General features: G+C 43.0%; 1 protein-coding gene across 1 annotated transcript in view; it reads right to left on the bottom strand.

Moving 5' to 3' along the window:
- Nucleotides 1-13,645, bottom strand: part of LOC309613809 (uncharacterized protein) — a 335,392-nt gene extending 321,747 nt beyond the window's left edge. The window contains exon 1 of the mRNA XM_082361212.1: nucleotides 13,544-13,645. Coding sequence (XP_082217338.1) covers nucleotides 13,544-13,562 — 19 coding nt within the window. The 5' untranslated portion in view covers nucleotides 13,563-13,645. The remainder of the gene's footprint in view (nucleotides 1-13,543) is intronic.
- Between the last annotated feature and the right edge of the window lie 5,059 nt (nucleotides 13,646-18,704).

Raw genomic sequence — 18,704 nt, forward strand, 5'->3', positions numbered from 1 at the left:
GACACATGGAAATGTTTTAAAATTAGACTGTGGTGCTGGCTGCACAACTCAGAGTTTACTAAAACTCATCAAATTTACACTCATAGTGAGTGAATTTTATAACATGTAATAGCATGCCTCGATAAAGCTGTTTTTCAAAGAGTAAAAGTTGCAAAATTTTGTTTTGACCAAAACCATGTTTCAAAGACACCAATTCTCACACGAATTCAAAAAGATCAATATTCAGACTCTGGATTAAGCTCTGAAGTCAGTGTGAGAAAATGAAATGTCTTCCATGGCAATAATGATGTGACGTCATAGTACTTTAACCATGATGTTCTTTATATATGAGAGTAACATTTGCATACTTTATGAATTAAGCATCTATTTTGGAGTCTCCTTATAATCGGAAACATCCTTCTCTAACAGGAGAGGGTATGCAGTCAGAGAAGTGAGTAGATTGTCAACAGACAGATGGAATTTATCAAATGTTATGTGCCCCACTTGCATATGATGAAATTATTTCAGTATATCACAGAAGAAAATGGTAGCAAAACATCTTAACCATACAAATTGATTTTAACCGACAAATTGATTTTACTGTCTATTTGATAACCAGTATCCCTTTAAAACCATTCTTTCAATGAGCCAAACCCAGGACACTTGTCAATCTCTAAATGAGTAAGTTTTACTGACAGCAAATTAGGAATCCACTTCATTGATGTCCGTTAAGACGTATGGTTTCTATGTTAGGATGAGGAAGATAAAGGCAGCTGTCATTTACTTAACCTTTTTTATTCTGGAAACCGGCAATTAAAAACAAAGAAGTTAAGCATTGATCCTGCTCTATTAGTCTTCTATTGCTGTGTAACAAACACCCACAAACTCAGTGACTTAAAAACACCGCTAATAAATACCTCCCAGTTCTGGAGGTCAGAAGTCCTGGCTGGCTCTGCTGGGTTTTCTGCCTAGGGGCTCACAAAGCCAGAATCAAGGTGCTGGCAACCTGGGTTCTTATCTAGAGGCTCCAGGGAGGAATCTGCTCCCAAACTCATTCATGCTGTTGGCAGAATGCAGGTCCGAGGGCTGTAGGACTGAGGTCCCCGTTCCCTTGCTGCCTGCCAAGGAGGAGGGGTCACCCTCAGCTCCTCGACACACTCACAATCCTTCTCATGGGGCCCCCTCCACCTGCAAAGTTGCCAAGGGTGCGTCCCACCTTTCTCCTGCTTCAATCTCTCTGACTTCTGCTGCCGGCCTGAGGACATTCTCTGCTTTTAAAGGGCTGGTGTGAGCAAATTCAACCCACCCAGAACACAACCTTAATTATATCTGCAAAATCTCTTTCAGCGGGTTACCCCTGGGAGTAACCCCTGGAGGCTTTTAAAAGTCACGGGAGACGTCGCAGAAATCTGCCAACCGCACCTGACTGTCTTTACAGGCAAATATATAGCGCAAGTGGATGAGTAAAAAGCAGTCAACGTGGAAGGAATGGCATGATTAGCAAACTCACCACTTCCTAACTTCCTAATAAAATAATCGATTTATGCAGAGATCGTCAGTGAAAATGAAACGAATGGCAGATGACAGCTGAGTGAGGAGCCGGAGAACTGAGCGCACCTGAGCCCACTTTAGAGAAGTGACGGACGGCAGAGCGGCCCCTACGTGTCATGTGCCTCTTGCTACAAAGTCCGAACCTAACACGCTAATCCAGCTGTTGGAGCTGGCTTTCAGCTCATAGGAAATTTAGGAAGCAGAAGTGCAATTTAAATGACACCACGAAAAAGCAAACAGAGAAATCCAGAATGTGGAACACTCTACAGCCGGCCCAGTTTCTTCAATACGTCAATTACCTGGGGGTGGGGGTGGGGGTGGGGTGGGGGGCTGTTCTGGATTAATGGGATGTTATTACCAATTACAATACAAGAACAATATTTGGATCCTGATTCAAAAAACACAAGAGTAAAAGGACATTTTAAAGTTAATCAGAAAAACCTGAATATGGACTCAGTATTAAAGTAAGAATCATCATTTTCATTGGTTGGCATAAAGGTCTTAAGGTTGTATGAGAAAACATTCAGGTTTTTTAGAGACGCACATAGGGCTGAAATGCTACGAGGGGTTTGCTAATTGCTTTAAAATATTCCGGCAACCACAAGAAGAGGGGATGGACAAAGCAGGTACACAAAATGTTGAAACATACCGAATCTGGCTGATGTATATGCATGGGGGCTCATTGTTCTGGTCCACTTTTACCCCGGACTAAACATTTTTATAATAAACGATTTCATTTAAGAGATTTCATTCATTGAGCATCTGCTGAGAATCAATCACTGTGCTCAGGGCTTCGCATCCACTTCCTGCTGGATCCTCACTACGGCCTTATGAAGCAGGTACCATTTGTATCCCCACTTTTATAGCTAAGAATATGAAACAACGACCAGTGTGGGGTGTAGCCGACAGGCCTGCCAATTGCCCGCCACCCCAGCGAAGCCTCAGAGGCCAAGGAAATGAAAGATTTCTACATTTTTTGGTTTCACAAAGCAGTCTGACAAGTCGCCTGCAGCCCGCGTTGGAGGGCGATCCCCCAAACCATGCGCCAACCGCAGCACAGGGGATGCTGGAAGGTTCGGAAGGAGACAAAAGGCGGAGACAGGTAGAGGGTGAAAGAGAAACAGAGGGACCACAGAAAAGCAACAAGGTGGAAACACAGGGAGACAGTCACGGAAAGGGGCGGAGGGAAGAGATGGGGAGACAGTGGGGAAGAGGGATGTGCTTGAAGGGGGATGTCACAGACCTAGAGTCAGACAAAGCTACTGCAACCTTGGTCCACCTTCCACTCTGCCCCACCCCTCACACCAACCAGAAAACGGGAACGCCTCGGAGCAAAGGAGGGACCAGACACGTTCAGTATAGAGCTCTGTCCACGTGTAGTTACAGATCCGTGTCAGGCACGGTTACCTTGTCCCCTCTCCCCATCCCCCAGCCCCCATCCCGTGACCTTCTCCCCAGACAGCTCACCAGCTCCAAGCTCAGAGCCAGGAGGAAGGGAAGGAGGAGTTATTTATTTATCTAAACCATGTTTCAGTTTTTTAACGGCCTAACTGAGATAAAAGTCACAGACCCTCAGTGCCCAGCAAAGCTGTTCTCAGCGGGGAAAGTCTGTGAGGCTGAAGTTAATAGCACGAGGGCCACGTTAATGCCACTAGGGGGTTCAGATCAGAGGCTCCTGGAGGCGGCTTCAGGTGACGGTTTAATCACAACGGAAAAAACGGGTCTGGGGTTTGCAACGTGTGACTGGGGGGGTGGGGGGAGTGGGGATGGCAGAAAGGGGTTACAGGAGGGAGCGTGGGGAGCAGAAAACACAAAGGAAGACAGAATCCTCAAACAGAATCCTCAATGCCTTTCAGAGACTGGAACTAGACCTGCAGAGGAGGGCAGCCCTGTCACACCGACCCCCCACCCCGCCCCGGGCATGTTAATAACACGGAACCACTTGCTCAAATTACACGTTAAAAAACACCTTCTTGGCCTTCCCTGGTGGCGCAGTGGTTACGAATCCGCCTGCCAACGCAGGGGACACGGGTTCGAGCCCTGGTCCCGGAAGATCCCACATGCCGCGGAGCAACTAAGCCCGTGCGCCACAACTACTGAGACTGCGCTCTAGAGCCCGCGAGCCACAACTACTGAGCCCGCGTGCCACAACTACTGAAGCCCGCGCACCCTAGAGCCCGTGCTCCACAATAAGAGAAGCCACCACAATGAGAGGCCTGCGCACTGTAACAAAGAGTAGCCCCCGCTCACCGCAACTAGAGGAAGCCAGTGCGCAGCAATGAAGACCCAACACAGCCAAAAATAAAATAAAATAAAAAATAAAATAAATTAAATTTAAAAAAAAAACTGTAAATGACGCCTGCCCTCAAAAAATGCCCTGGGGTAGGGCATAGGCAAGGAAATTCAACACATGACAAATTTTTCAAGAACTCAATATGAAGAGGGAAGGTGTAGTCACTCTTTAAAAAAAAAGGAAAAGAAAAAAAAGGACATGCCTAAAGTTCACTATGAGGAATTCTTAGCCATATGCAAATCCAACGTCCAAAAAGGTTTCAGCTCACACCAGTCAAATGACCATCAGCAAAAAGTCTACAAACTATAAATGCTGAAGGGCTTGTAGAGAACTGTGTACCTTCTAGCTGCTGGTGGGATGTAAAGTGGTAACAGCACTAACACAAACTGAATGGAGCTGCTTTAAAAGGTAAAAATTCAGCTACCATATGATGCGGCAGGGCACCTTTTGGGCCTATAACCTAAGGCCACCAGAATCGGAAAGACAGAGGCAGGCAAATGTGCACTGCAGCAATATTGAAATAGCCAAGATATGGAAGCAAAAAAAAGGTCCATAAACAGATGAATGGACAAAGAAGAAGTGGTATATAGACAGAATGGAATATAAGTCACGAAAAAAAATAAAAGAATGGCATATGCAGCACCACACATGAGCCTAGAGATAATCACACAACGTGAAGTAAATCAGAATGCGAAAGACAAATGCCTTTTGATGTCACTTATGTTATCTGAAAATTCATAAAAATGAACATATTTCCACAGAGAAAGGCAATCTCAGATTGAGAAGACAAACTTATGGTTAAGCCAAAGAAAAGGTGTGAGGAATGGATAAATTAGGATATTGGGGTTAACACACATATACTAATACATATAAAATATATAATCCCCAAAGACCTATGGAATACCAAGAGTGGTCTACTCAACACTCTGTAATAACCTACATGGAAAAGAACCCAAAGATCAATAGATATATGTATATGTGTAAATGAACAAGATTCTGTACACCTAGAAAAAAAGACATTTTTCAATCAAGTTTGCTCTGATAAAAACTACAACTTAAAGACACAGACAAGAATTAAGGAGGCTAAAACTTATGGGGGTTTGTCCTGGCACATTCCACTCTAATCTGCAACCTAAAAGCACAACTTGCAGCAAGGTTCTGTTTCCCTAGCAAGCAGAGTTGGCAACGTAGAAGTCTTCCCACCCTAAGGCCGTTTCCTCAAACAGCAGCTCAAATCTACTGCTAATGGTCACTAATAGTCACAAGGACTGCAGGGCTGTAAATGACTCATGCCGTCAAAAAATATCCTGGGGCAGGGAATGGCCAAAAAATCCAAACGCGGCAAATTTTTCAAGAAGGCAATTAGAAGTTGTAAGTTTAGCTCAATCTTAAAAAAAAATGAAAAGGACATTGATAAACGCAAAACATCAGGAATTGTCAGACGCATGGAAACCCAATCTACACAAAGGTATCACCTCACACCAGTCAGAATGACCATCAGCAAAAAGTCAACAAACAATAGATGTTGAAGAAGTTGTGGAGAACAGCATAACCTCTCGGTCTAAGTGGGATGTAAAGTGGTAACAGCCAATAATAGGAACAGAATGGCAGTGTGTTTAAAGGTAAAAAGTGAGTCACCATATGATCTGGAAGGCCCACTATTGGGCCTGTCACCTGTGAAAGCCAGAATCCAAAAGACACGGGATGGAAAATCGTGTATTGCAGCAGTATTTACAATAGGCAAGACATGGAAGCAAACAAAATGCCCATCAACAGATAAATGGACAAAGAAGAAGTGGTATACGTAACGAATGGAATAGTAGCCTCGGGAAAAAAATGAACAGTGCCGTTTACAGGACTACAGATGAGCCTAGAAATAATCATATTAGGTTAAGTCAGTCAAAAGGGAATGACAAATATCCTATGATATCATTTATACATGTTATCCTAAGATTGCTACCAATGAACATATTTCCACAGAAAAAGACACTCACAGACTTATAAAACAAACTAATGGTTAACCAAAATGAAAGGTGGGAGGATGGATAATTTAGGACTAAGGGGCTAACATACATAGATTAATGTATGTTAAATGTATATAAACATATAACATATAAACTATATGAATTATATAATCACGAATACATAGAAAATATATAATGACAAAACACCTACCAAATACCAAGGGAGGTCTACTCAACATTCTGTAATAACATACATGGTAACAGGATCCGAAGATGAACAGACATATGCATGAATCATTGAGCAGATTCTGTACAGCCAAACAACCACAACACTCTAATCAAATTTACTCCGATAAGAAATAGAAATTAAATTTAAAAAACAAACATAAGTAAGGAGACATAAACTTCTGGGGGCTTGTCCCAGCACATTCCACTCTAATTTACAACCTTGGAACGCTACCTCCAGGAAGACTCTGTTGCCCTAGTAACAAGAGTTGAGAACGAAATAATGCTGCCACCTTGTGGCTCTTTCCCACAACAGCAGCTTTAAACCCAGTGCTAATGGTAGCTTAATAGTCACAAGGACTGCTGGGCTGTAAATGACGCCTGCCCTCAAAAAATGCCCTGGGGTAGGGAATAGGCAAGGAAATTCAACACATGACAAATTATTCAAGACGTCAATATGAAGAGGGAAGTTGTAGTCACTCTTTAAAAAAAAAGGGAAAAGAAAAAAAAGGACATGCCTAAAGCTCAGTATAAGGAATTATTAGCCACATGCAAATTCAACGTCAAAAAGGTTTCAGCTCACACCAGTCAAATGACCATCAGCAAACACTGCAGGATTCCACTCCCTGTGCTTTGTGGCTGCTTCCCAATAGCTATCTAGTTTACATTTGGTAGTGTATATATGTCCATGCCACTCTCTGACTTCATCCCAGATTACCCTTCCCCCTCCCTGTGTCCTCAAGTCCATTCTCTATGGCTGAGTCTTTATTCCTGTCCTGCCCCTAGGTTCTTCATAACCATTTTTTTCTTTTTTTTTAGATTCCATATATATGTGTTAGCATACGGTATTTGTTTTTCTCTTTCTGACTTACTTCACTCTGTATGACAGTCTCTAGGTCAATCCACCTCACTACAAATAACTCAATTTCATTTCTTTTTATGGCTGAGTAATAGTCCATTGTATATATGTGCCACAGCTTTATCCATTCATCTGTCGATCCTGCCAACACTTTTACTTTACTCAACTGAGACCAATGTCAGACTTGTAAGGTAATAAATTTACGATGTTTTGAGTCACTCAATTTGCGGTAATTCGTATGAAAGCAATAAAAAACAAATACAGAGGTCCTACAAGAGCCAGGCTATATATTTATATTTAAGTATTTCTAAAATGAATTTAACCCTGTGATTCACAGCAGCAGCAGCTTCCAAGGGATCCCACCACACACCTGAGGCGAAAGCAGCCTAATAAAGAAGCAGTGACAGCAGCAGGTCACTGCCCCACACTTGGGGTAGAGGGGGATTTGATCTACTGTAGCAGCAGCATAGCCTGAATGGGAATGCATCCTCCTGTGGCACTAGTCCCATCAGCATTAGTCTAATCTGCTAGCATCTGCTGTGCCAACAGGCCCAACGTATACAAACCCTCCAACTCAGTAGCATTAAGTGAGCCAGGCTCAGTGTTTCCTGAAACTCATATCCAATGGCACTGGAAAGCCCAGATATCACCTACTGTTATGAAAACATAAAAAACAATAACAGAAGACTGGCAACTTCAGAAAGAAAAGGCGAACAATGGAATGGGTGAAAACAAGTGGGATAAATATAAGAGACTATCATTAGTCTCATGAGTTTCTTAAATTCCCTATGATGGTCAAACAAAAATTATGACACCGTCTGATGTGGTTCTCAATGTATATAAAGGAAATACTACAGAAAATCATACTTTAAAACTGGGGACTATTAAGAGACCTAAATGGAAGTAAAATTTTGAAACTTCACTTGAAGTAATAAAAGACAGATTCCAGTAGGCTATGATAAGTTACATATGTATAGTGTAATGCCAAAAGCAACCACTAAGAAAACTATACAAACAGTATACACAAATGATTATAAATAAATTAGATTAAAATGGACTTACCAAAAAATGTTTAAGTAACCCACAAGAAGGCAAAATAAGAGAATCACAGGATTGAGAAACTAAGGTAAAAGACAAAACAAAAAATAAAATGGTAGACCTAATCTTTAACATAGCAATAATTACATTAACTGTAAATGATCTAAATAACCAAGTCAAAGACAGAGATTGGAAGAGTAGATGAAAAAATCACAAGCATGATCCAACTCTATACTGTCTATAAGAAGCTTACTTTAAACATCATGATATAGGTAGTTCAAAGTAAAAGGATGAAAAAGGTATATCATGTGAACATTCATCAGAAAAAGCAGGAATGGCTATATTAATATCAGATAAAGTAGATTTCAGAGCAAAGGAAATTATTAGGGGCAAAGAGGGTCATTACATAAAGATAACAGGAATAATCCACCTAGATGACCTAGTGATACTAAATGTGTGTGCACCAAACAACAGAACTTCAAAACACATGAAGCAAACACTGAAAAAGGTAAAAGGAGAGAATTTCAAATCCACAATTATTATTTGAGACTTCAACACAGCAATTTATAGAACTCCCAGAGACAAAAATCAGCAAGGGTATGGAAGAACTGAAAACATCATCAATCAACAGGATATAACTGACATTTAAAGAAAACACTCAATAAAAGCAGAATACATATTCAAGTGTCCATGGAACATTCACTCATATACCATACACTGGGTGATAAAAAAAAACATTAGCAGATTTAAAAGAATTAAAATCATAGAGAGTATGTTCTCTAGCCATAATGGAACCGGACTAGAAATCAATAACAGAAAGACAACAGGAAAATCTTCAATCACATGAAAACTAAACATCACAATTCCAAATAACTCATGGGTAAAAAGTCAAGGAAAAATTTTTAAATGCATAGAATAAAAGAAAATGGAGATATAACAGATCAACGTTTGTGGAATGAAGTGAAAGCAATGCTGAAAGGGAAGTTTATAGCACTAAATTGGGAAAGAAAATATTTCAAAGAAATAGTCTAATTTTCTATATTAAAATAGTAAAAACGGAAGAGGAAAAAACACTAAACAAGCAGAAAGAAGGAAATAATAAAGATGAAACAAAAATCCATGAAACTGAAAACAGGAAAATGGGGGGGGGGGAGGAAATCAATGAAACAAAAGGCTGGTTCTTCAAAATAAACAATCTCATCAAGAAAGATGTAGCAAGACTGATCAAGATAAAAAGAGAGATGGCACAAATCACAGATATCAGAAATGCAACCAGGGATACCATGACATATCCTGCAGGTTAATAAGGGACAAGTTATTATGAACAAGTCTACACTATAAATTCAAAAATGTGGATGAAATGGACCAATGCGTCTACACCCAAAACTACCAAAACTCAGCCAAGATGAAAGAGACAATCTCAATTTTCCTGTAACTATGAGAAACACTGATTTTTCATTTAAAAACTCCCAAAAGAAATATTCAGGCTTAGATGTTTCACTTTTACCCAAGACTTAAAGAATTAACACCAATTTTACATGACTTGATAAGAAACAGAAGTAGAGGGAACAGTTCCTAATTAATTTTATGAAGCCAGTATTACCTTGATACCAAAACCAGACTGGGATAGTATAGAAAGAAGAAAACTACAGGCCAGTATTTTTTATGAAATTGGCTGTAAAAATCCTCAGCCAAATATGAGCAAATTAACTCCAGAAATATATAAAAAGAATAATATACCATGACCAAGTGGTATTTATTCCAGTTATGCAAAGTTGGTTAAATATTTGAAAATCAAACAATGTAATCTACCATATCCAATAGATTAAGGGGGAAAAGTCATGTGATCCTAATCATTAATGCAGAGAAAGCATTTGACAAAATCCAATCCCATTCATGATTTTAAAAAAAGAAGAAAAGAAACTCCAAGCAAACTAGGAGTAGAAAAGGAACATACTGAAACTCATAAAGATGATCTACAAACAACCTATACCGACATTATATTTAACTGTGAAAGACTGAACGCTTTCTCTGTAAGATCAGAAACAAGGCACCGATATCTGCTCTCACCACTTTTATTAAATATATTACTGGAGGTTCTAGTAAGAAAATAAAGCAAAAATAAATAAACAGATACATTTAAAAGTTAAATTTTTAAAAAGTTTATTTAAAAGATGAAAGAACTATTCCTACTATGTTGAATAGGAAGGAATATATCCTCCTGAATGTTGAATAGTAATATATCCTATTATATTGAATAAGGAAAACTAAAACTGTCTGTATCTGAAGATGAGATGATAATCTAAATGGAGAAAATACCAAGGAATCCACAAAAAGCTTGAGAAATAATATTAGTTTGTAAATGTTTTAGAGTACAAGATCCACACAATTTTATCAAATTATATATTAATAACAAATGTGTAGAAGCTTAAATAAAAATATGTGATGCCATTTACAACTGACCTAAATAAATACTTAAATAGAAGCCCAATAAGACATTTATAGGACCTCTATACTGAAAATTACAAAATGCTGATGAAGAAAATTTTAAAAGTCCCAAACAAATAGGGAGACATACCTTGTTCATGGATTAGAAAACACAACATAATAAAGCTGTCAATTCTCCCCAAGTTAAGAGGCTTAACACAATTACTCTTAAAATGCCCTCAAGGTTTTTGTGGATGTAGACAAGCTTATTCTAAGATTTATATGGTAGGAAGAGGCTGAAGAATAGCTAAAACAATTTGTAAAGGAAGATTAAAATGGGAGGAATTAATCTACCCAATTTCAAGATTTCACAGTAATGATGGAGGGTAGATACATAGATCAATGGAATGGAACAGAGAACCCAGCAATAGACTGACACAAATACATTTAACTTGGTTTTGACAGCAGTGCAAAAGCTATCAAGGAAGAATAGACTTTTCAAAAAATGGTACTGAAACAGTTGGACATCCCTCGACAAAAACAAACAAACAAACAATGAACCTTAACCTAAACCTTACACATCTTACACAAAAATTAAATCAAAGTGGATCATAATCTTAAATGTAAAAGCAGGACATTTTTAGAAAAAAAAAATAGGAGAAAATCTTTGGCATCTAGAACTAGGTGAATAATTCTTAGACTTGACACCGAAAGTATGATCAATAAAAGCAAAAACTGATCAATTGGATCTCATCAAAATGAGTTAAAAATGCTTCATAGAAGATCCTTTTAAGTGGATGAAAACTCAAATTACACAGTGGGAAAACATATTTGAAAATCCCATAGGAGACAAATGACTTGTATCTATAATATACAAAGAACTCTCCAAACAACTTAAAAAAATCCAACTAGAGAATAGGCAGAAGACAGGAACAGACATTTCATGGAAGAGAATAAACACATGGCAAAGAAGCACATGAAAAGATGTTCAACATCGTTAGCCATCAGGGAAATGCAAATTAAGACCATAATGAGATATCAGAGAATAACTAAAATTAAAGTATAGTGACAACATCAAATGCTAGCGAGTACGTAGAAAAATTATATCACATCACTGGTGGGAAAATAAAATGGTTTAGCCACTCTGAGAAACAGCTTGACAGTCTCTTTTAATCCTAAAAGTAGATTCACCCTACAATGCAGTAATTGTACTCTTGAGCATTTATCCAAAAGAAACAAAAACTTAATGAAGTTCCCACAGAAACTTACACATAAATGTTCATAGCAGTTTTATTTCTAATAGCCACAAACTGGCAACTCCCCAAATGTCTTTCAATGGGTGAATGTTGAAACAGATTGTGATAAAATCTTATGATAGAATACTACCGAGCAACAACAAGGAACAAATTATTAATATATGCAAAAATTGAAATGAACTTCAAGGGAATGATGCCGAGGGAAAAGTTTTTAAAAGCCAATCTCCGAAGATTAAGTAATTCATGATTATGTTTACATATTATTCTTAAAATAACAAAACTGTGGAGATGGAGAACAGATTAGAAGTTGCCAAGGGTTAGAGATGGGGGTAGAAGGTACAGCGGGGGAACTCTGTGAGGTTTTTGTGGTCCCAGTACAAATAATACAGCAATCTTGGTTTTAATCCCTAAAGATTTTTAAAAGCAATTCCTAGTAAGAGGTGTCCAGATATTTAGCAATGGCAGCAGATTAGAGGTATAGCTCCCCAACATGACAACTTCGAAAGAGATCTATACTATCAATACTAATTTAATGCATATGTTAATTTTTAAAAGGCCAGTCACAATACTTAAATGGTACATATCTTAACGATATTACTCTGGGTATCCAGCTATACCAGATGGACTAGCAGGATTTTCTGTCCATTCAATCTTATTTAAGACAGTAAATCTTATAATAAGACAGTTAAAAAAAGAAAAAGAAAAACAACAAACCTCAACTACAGTTGGATATTCTCACAGCAAGATGAGGTGAAAATACGTAGCAGCGGTTCAAAAGCTTAAGCAGTGGCACCTAAATTTGGCTGCACATTAGAATCCTCTGAAGCACTTTTTAAAAACCCTCACACCGACGGTTGGTCATGCTAGACCAATACAATCCTTTTAACTCTCCTCAGACGATGCCAATGTCTAGCCAGAACGGAGAACCAGCGGACTAAGCAGAAGGGGATGTTTCTACAAAGATCTCTTAACAATAAGTCCTCTCACCCAATCAAGATTTACCTCCCCGCAAAGGGGTAAAGAAGGCTAGATGTTGTCCATACTTGCTTAGCTTTAATTAGCACTTGTGACTTGCCCAAAACCTAGATCATGTTTCCCCTAAATTTCATGTTATTCCCTAAGTTTATCAAACCCAAGGCTAAGGGGTTTGCCAGGATGAGATTTTAAGTGCTCACACAGGGGAAGTCCCTGGCAAACCAGGACAGCGGTCACTCTACACTGCAATGTAAAGCATCCTAAATAACCCTGCCACTGCTCCCAGATACTAGTCTGTGCCAACCAGTGGAGAAAAGGCATTCTCCATTACTACCATGGCAAATGCTACTGTACTTACCTTGGCTAGTCCCTATCTTTTCCAGGCGCCACTCCCCTTCACCTGCTGGTGGACGCTTCGGCCAGCTGACAATGCAGATATTTTCAAACTTTAAGGTGAATAAAAATCATCTGGAGGGCCTGTTGTAACAGAGATCACTGAGCCCCACCAGAGTTGCTGATTCCATAGGGCTGGGACCGGGCCCTAAAACTTGAATATCTAACACATTATCAGGGGATGCTGGGAAAGCTGGTCAGGTAATGGTAAAGCTGGCCAGGAAAAAGAAACCCGACGTGTCAGATCATAAAGTATGGAAGGGCAAGCCCGCCGGCAGTCCAGGCCGGGGGGAGGGGGCGGACCTGGGTCCCCAGCCCTACAGGGCCAACGGCAGACCGGCTCGGGCGCCCCTCGGAAGCGCGGGGTCCCCGCTGCCGAGTCTGTGCCCCCGGCCGGCCCCGGCTCCCCTCTGCCCACCCTGCGCGCGGGGGCTGCAAACAGCCGCGGAGAACCAGGCAGGGCGGGAAGGGGGGCTCCAAAGAGGGTCTGGCGACTTGAGTCGCTCCGTTACTCGGTGGGCTCAGCGCGCGCCGTGGGGGAAGAGAGGTGGAGGTCCGGGAAGAGGGGACGGGCGGCACTCACGTAGACCAGCAGCAGCCATGGGTAGACGGCGGGCTCGGCCACCACGGGCGACTCCAGCCTCAGCTTCTCCCCCACGTTTTCGCGCGCGGCCCCCGCACCAGGCTAGTCTGGCGGTTGGGGGAGGGGCGGGGCGCCGCCGGCGGGGGCGCGACAGGCGGGCGGGCGGGAGGCTGAGGGGAGGGAGCCTGGCCTGGGCCTCAGCCGGCGCCGCCGCCGCCGCCGCCGCCGCCGGCCTGCTCCCGTCCGGCCCCCGGCTCCCTCTTTGTGGTCACAGGCCCGGGGCCTCCAGCGCTGCTGCCAACTGGGGCCGGCGTGAGGCAAGCACAATGAGCCGGGGCCCGGCTGAACCACTCACTCGCAGCGAGCGCCTCCCGCCCCGTGGACCCGCCCCCACGCACGCACGTACGCACGTACGCACGCACGCACGTATGCACGCAAGCACGCATGCACGTCTTCAGCTGCCCCCCCCCCCCCGGCCACACCCACCGGCCCGAAGTGGAGACCCTGGGAGACCCCTCGGGGCCTGGGGTGGCGGGTTCGACTCCCGCCCTTGACGTACCGTGACACCTCCCCCCCAATATGTTTCTAGGTATTATATGTATATATGAATATACTATTATATACACACTTGCGTATGAATTTATATGTGTATGTACATGCGCATATTTACATATAGGTGTGTGTGTGTACACATTGTATATATGTATGTGTATATATCTTATATATATGATATATGTATGTATATATACGATGAATTTCTATATACAGTACATATATATTTTTATGCTATATGCTTTTATATGTAGGTGTATATGTGTGTCTATATGTATGTACGTGTATGTATTGCATATATTATATGTGTATGTATGTATACTGTCTATATGCACACCTAAATATCTTTGTATGTGTGTATATACGTATGCTATATATGTACCTAGGTGTGTATATTGCATATGTTATACGTATGTGTACATACTGTATACATACCAACTATGCATTTTATATGTGTGTATGTATAGTGTATATGTATGTGTGTATTGTCTATATTGTGTGTATATGTGTGTATACATACTGTATATATACGAACTGCATTTTATATGTGTGTATATATGTATGTGTGTATTGTATATACTATGTGTGTATATGTGTGTACGCATACTGCATATGTACACAGCTGTATATTTTTGTATGCTTGTACATATGTACGTGTGTGTGTATATACACACACACCCCATATGGATTCTGTTTGTCTGGAGAACCCTCACTGATACGGACACTTATGACAATTGAGTACCTGCTCTTTGCCAGCCAGGGAGCCAAAGGCTTGTCTTTCGGTGTCTCCCTTAAGTATCACGAGTCCCAGGAGGGAAGGTGATGCTGCTCCTACCAGTTGAGGTGCCTCAGGGTCAGTTAGGTGGACAGGGCGGGGGGCTGGAGCCTGGTGGAGCCCAGGTGGAGTTCTAGCAGCAGTACAGCCTAGCAGTCCCACTTCCCCGGGTGCTTCTCACAAAGACGCCGAGGGAGAGTCGGGATCTGAAGGAGGGAATGAGGAAGCTTCCGTGGGTCCGCAAGCCCAGACCAAGGCTGACTCGTCAAGAGTGTTAGAGGTCAGGACTGTGGTTACCCTGGGGGTGGGCTTACACAGAGCCATTCATATCCTGAAAAAGTATCCATTCTGCTCTTGTTTGTATGGTTACCCCCCTCCCCCAAATCTTTTAAAAACAGATTCTCTTGGTTGCTGGGAACACACACGGGGAAGTTGTGTGTGAGGGGGTATGATCCAGGGGACAGGGAGGATAAGCCCCCCACTCGTAGGGCAAGGAGTGGCTCAGCTTTGTGAGCTGAGGATGGCCCACGAGGTTCCAGAGAGAAGGGTCCCTGCTCCGTTCCTGCTCTGTGCACCCCATTCCCAGCCTGAGAAGCCCAGAGCCACCCACCCCCCCCGCAACACACGCACACCAGGGAGGAGAGCCAGTCACCCTGGCTCCCAGGCTCCGGCTCCAAGGCTCCCGGCACTAGGAGCTATTTTCAGCTTTCATGCCCTAGGACACGGCCAGAGCTATTGTCTCCGGAAACTCTCTGTCTGTCTCTCGCCCGGCCTCCCTCCCTTCCTCCCTCCCTCCTCCGCTTCTTCCCCTCCAGCTCCATCTGTCCTCCCCTCCACCCTGCATTTCTACCCAGGATGGCTCACAGACAGCTGCTCCCCGTGCCCACCTGCCACCATTCCATGGATGTCAAAGCAAGCCCTGGGGACTTCCCTGGAGGTCCAGTGATTAAGACTCTGAGCTTCCACTGCAGGGGACGCGGGTTCGATCCCTGGTCAGGGACATAAGATCCCACATGCCACACAGCACGGCCAAAACAAAATGAATAAATAAAGTTATAGTGATGAAACAGCCCTAGTGGTGCAAGGATGGGACGTATAGCTCTATGGTATAGAAAAAAGGTCCAGAAACAGATATATGAGAACTTGATATGATAGAAAGTGGGGAAATTAAGGAGTTTTCAATAAATGGCATTAGGAGAATTGCATATCCATGTGGGGAAAAGTAAATTAGAAAAAAAAAAAAGCAAGCCCTGGTCAGGTGTGACCTTGGGCCCAGGGCCATTGGCACAGGTTGTCATGTGGGATGTTCTTCCTTAGACTCCTCCCTCCCTCCTGTGTCACTGTCACTTCCTCCAGAACCTTCCTGGACTCCCCTCCACAAGCCCGGGGTGTGCCCTCACCCGCCCTGGATCACCAGAATTCCAATCCCGGCCCACCCTTCCCCGCCAGGTAGAGAACTGTGCATGGTCAATAAGACCGTAGAGGTCATTGGCCATTGCTATTGCAGCTGGAATTGTTACTGTGTTTAGATAGGGTGACCAACACCCGCCCCCAGTTTGCCCAGGACCGCTCAGGTTTGAGCGCTGGAACTCTGGGGAAACTCTCAGTCCCGGGGAACCCCAGAAGGCTGGTCAGCCTATTTAGGACAGATCTTTCACTTGATCTCCCAACCCCCGAGAGCCAGAAAGGGAATCTCCCCCCTCCTTCCATTGTAACCTTCATTCATTCATCCACTCATCCCTTTATTCAACTCCTTTATTCAGCAAGTATTTATGAAGCATCTACTACACAGCAGACACTCTTCTAGGTGCTGGGGACATAACAGCATCCCTGTCCTCAAAGAGCTCACGTTCTAGCGAGGGCAGCAAACAGTAAACTGAGAAGGTGTGATTTATTACATGGGGATGATGTCTCGGAGACCACTGCAGGGCAGGGGAGGTGGGAGAGGAAAGGGGCAGTTCTAAATGCAGGCGCTGACGGGATTGGGGCAGACCTTGCCCTGGGCCAGGCTGGTTGCTTCAACACAGCTGTCCTCGCCCAGAGCCATCCTGCCCCCGCCTCACCCAGTTCTTCCGTGATGTGTGGGGAAAATCTGTGATTGTCACAACTGGGAGGGAGGGCCCCTGGAATCAAATGGGTGAGGCCAGGGATGCTGCTAAACCCCACACAGTGCCCAGGAGGGGCCCTCAGCAGAGGATGACCCGCCCCGAATAACCCCAGTGCCACGGGGGAGACCCTGCACTAATATTATTCAGACCCGCTGGTGCCCCGATTCCTGCACAGGCAGGGACTCTAACCGGGTCACCTCTGTATCCCGAGGTGACCTAGAGTGGGGCAGCCAGGAGGGCTGAGATGAGTATCGGGGGTGAAATGACAAACCTCTGCACCCACTCTCCCCTCCGCACCCCAGGGGCGATGGTCTCTATCTCCTCCCTGTGCAGGTAGCTTTTCCCTGAGCCATTTCTTCTTGTCAAGGTCCCTGTCGCAGGTTGGGTTCCCTGAAGATGACGTTGAGAGCAAGGATTGGAGTGCAGGTGGTTGATGTGAGGCGTGCAGGAACAGATACAGCTGCCATAGGGTCCCACAATTCCACTCCCGGGCATAGATCCGGAGAAAACTCTAATTCAAAACTATACATACACCCCTGGCATTTCCCTGGTGGTCCAGTGGTTAAGAATCCATGCTTCCAGTGCAGGGGGCGTGGGTTCCATCTCTGGTCAGGGAACTAAGATCTCACATGCCGTGTGACAATAAAAGAAGAAAGAAAAAAGAAAGAAAGAAAGAGAGAAAGAGAGAAAGAGAGAGAAAGAAAGAAAGAAAGAGAGAGAAAGAAAGGAAGAAAGGAAGAAGGAAAGAAGAAAGAAAGAAAGATACATGCACCCCAACGTTCATTGCAGCACTATTTACAGTAGCCAAGACATGGAAGCTACCTAAATGTCCACTGATGGATGAATGGATAAAGAAGATGTGATACATATATACAATGGAATATTATTCAGCCATAAAAAGAATGAAATAATGCTATTTGCAGCAACGCGGATGGACCTAGAGATTATCATACTAAGTGAAGTAAGTCAGAAGAGAAAGACAAATATCATATGATCTCACTTATATGTGAAATCTAAAATACGACACAAATGAACGCGTCTACAAAACAAAAACAGACTCACAGACATAGAGAACAGACTTGTGGTTGCCAAGGGGGAGAAACAGTGAGGGAGGGTTGGATTGGGAGTTTGGGGTTAGCAGATGCAAACTATTAAATATAGGATGGATAAACTACAACGTCCTACTGTCTAGCACAGGGAACTATATTCAGTATCCTGTGATAAGCCATAACGGAAAAGAAAAAAGTTTTATTTATAGGTTCCATCCCTAACTGAGCTGGCCCATCGCCTCCCATGGTTCTAAGTGCAGCCCGAGGCTGCAGACTTCCCACCGTGGTCTTCAGCTCCAGAGCAAGCCACCTGCGAACCACCCACATCTTCCCAGCGGCTGGCAACTCTCCTTTGCTACTGATTCCAAGACACATCCAAATAGCAAAAATGTGACCATGAAAAGAAACTCAGGCATGTTCAAATCAGGGAAATAACATTCTTAGCTCTGTTCAGTACTCGCTTAATTTTACAAGAGCTTAGAGTTACAAAAAAGTTGCAAAGATCTGTACAGAGTGCCGTGGACCCTGACCCAGTACCCCTATTTCCAACTCGTTAGTACCTTAGTACGAGATGTTTATCCAACTAAGGAACCAAGATGGATACATTGTTATTAACTAAAGTCCACACTTTATTAGAATTTCCCTAGTGTTCCCCTAACATCCTTTTTCTGTCCCAG

Source organism: Balaenoptera borealis, assembly GCF_965194805.1.
Source record: "Balaenoptera borealis genome assembly, chromosome: 1".
NCBI lineage: Eukaryota > Metazoa > Chordata > Mammalia > Artiodactyla > Balaenopteridae > Balaenoptera > Balaenoptera borealis.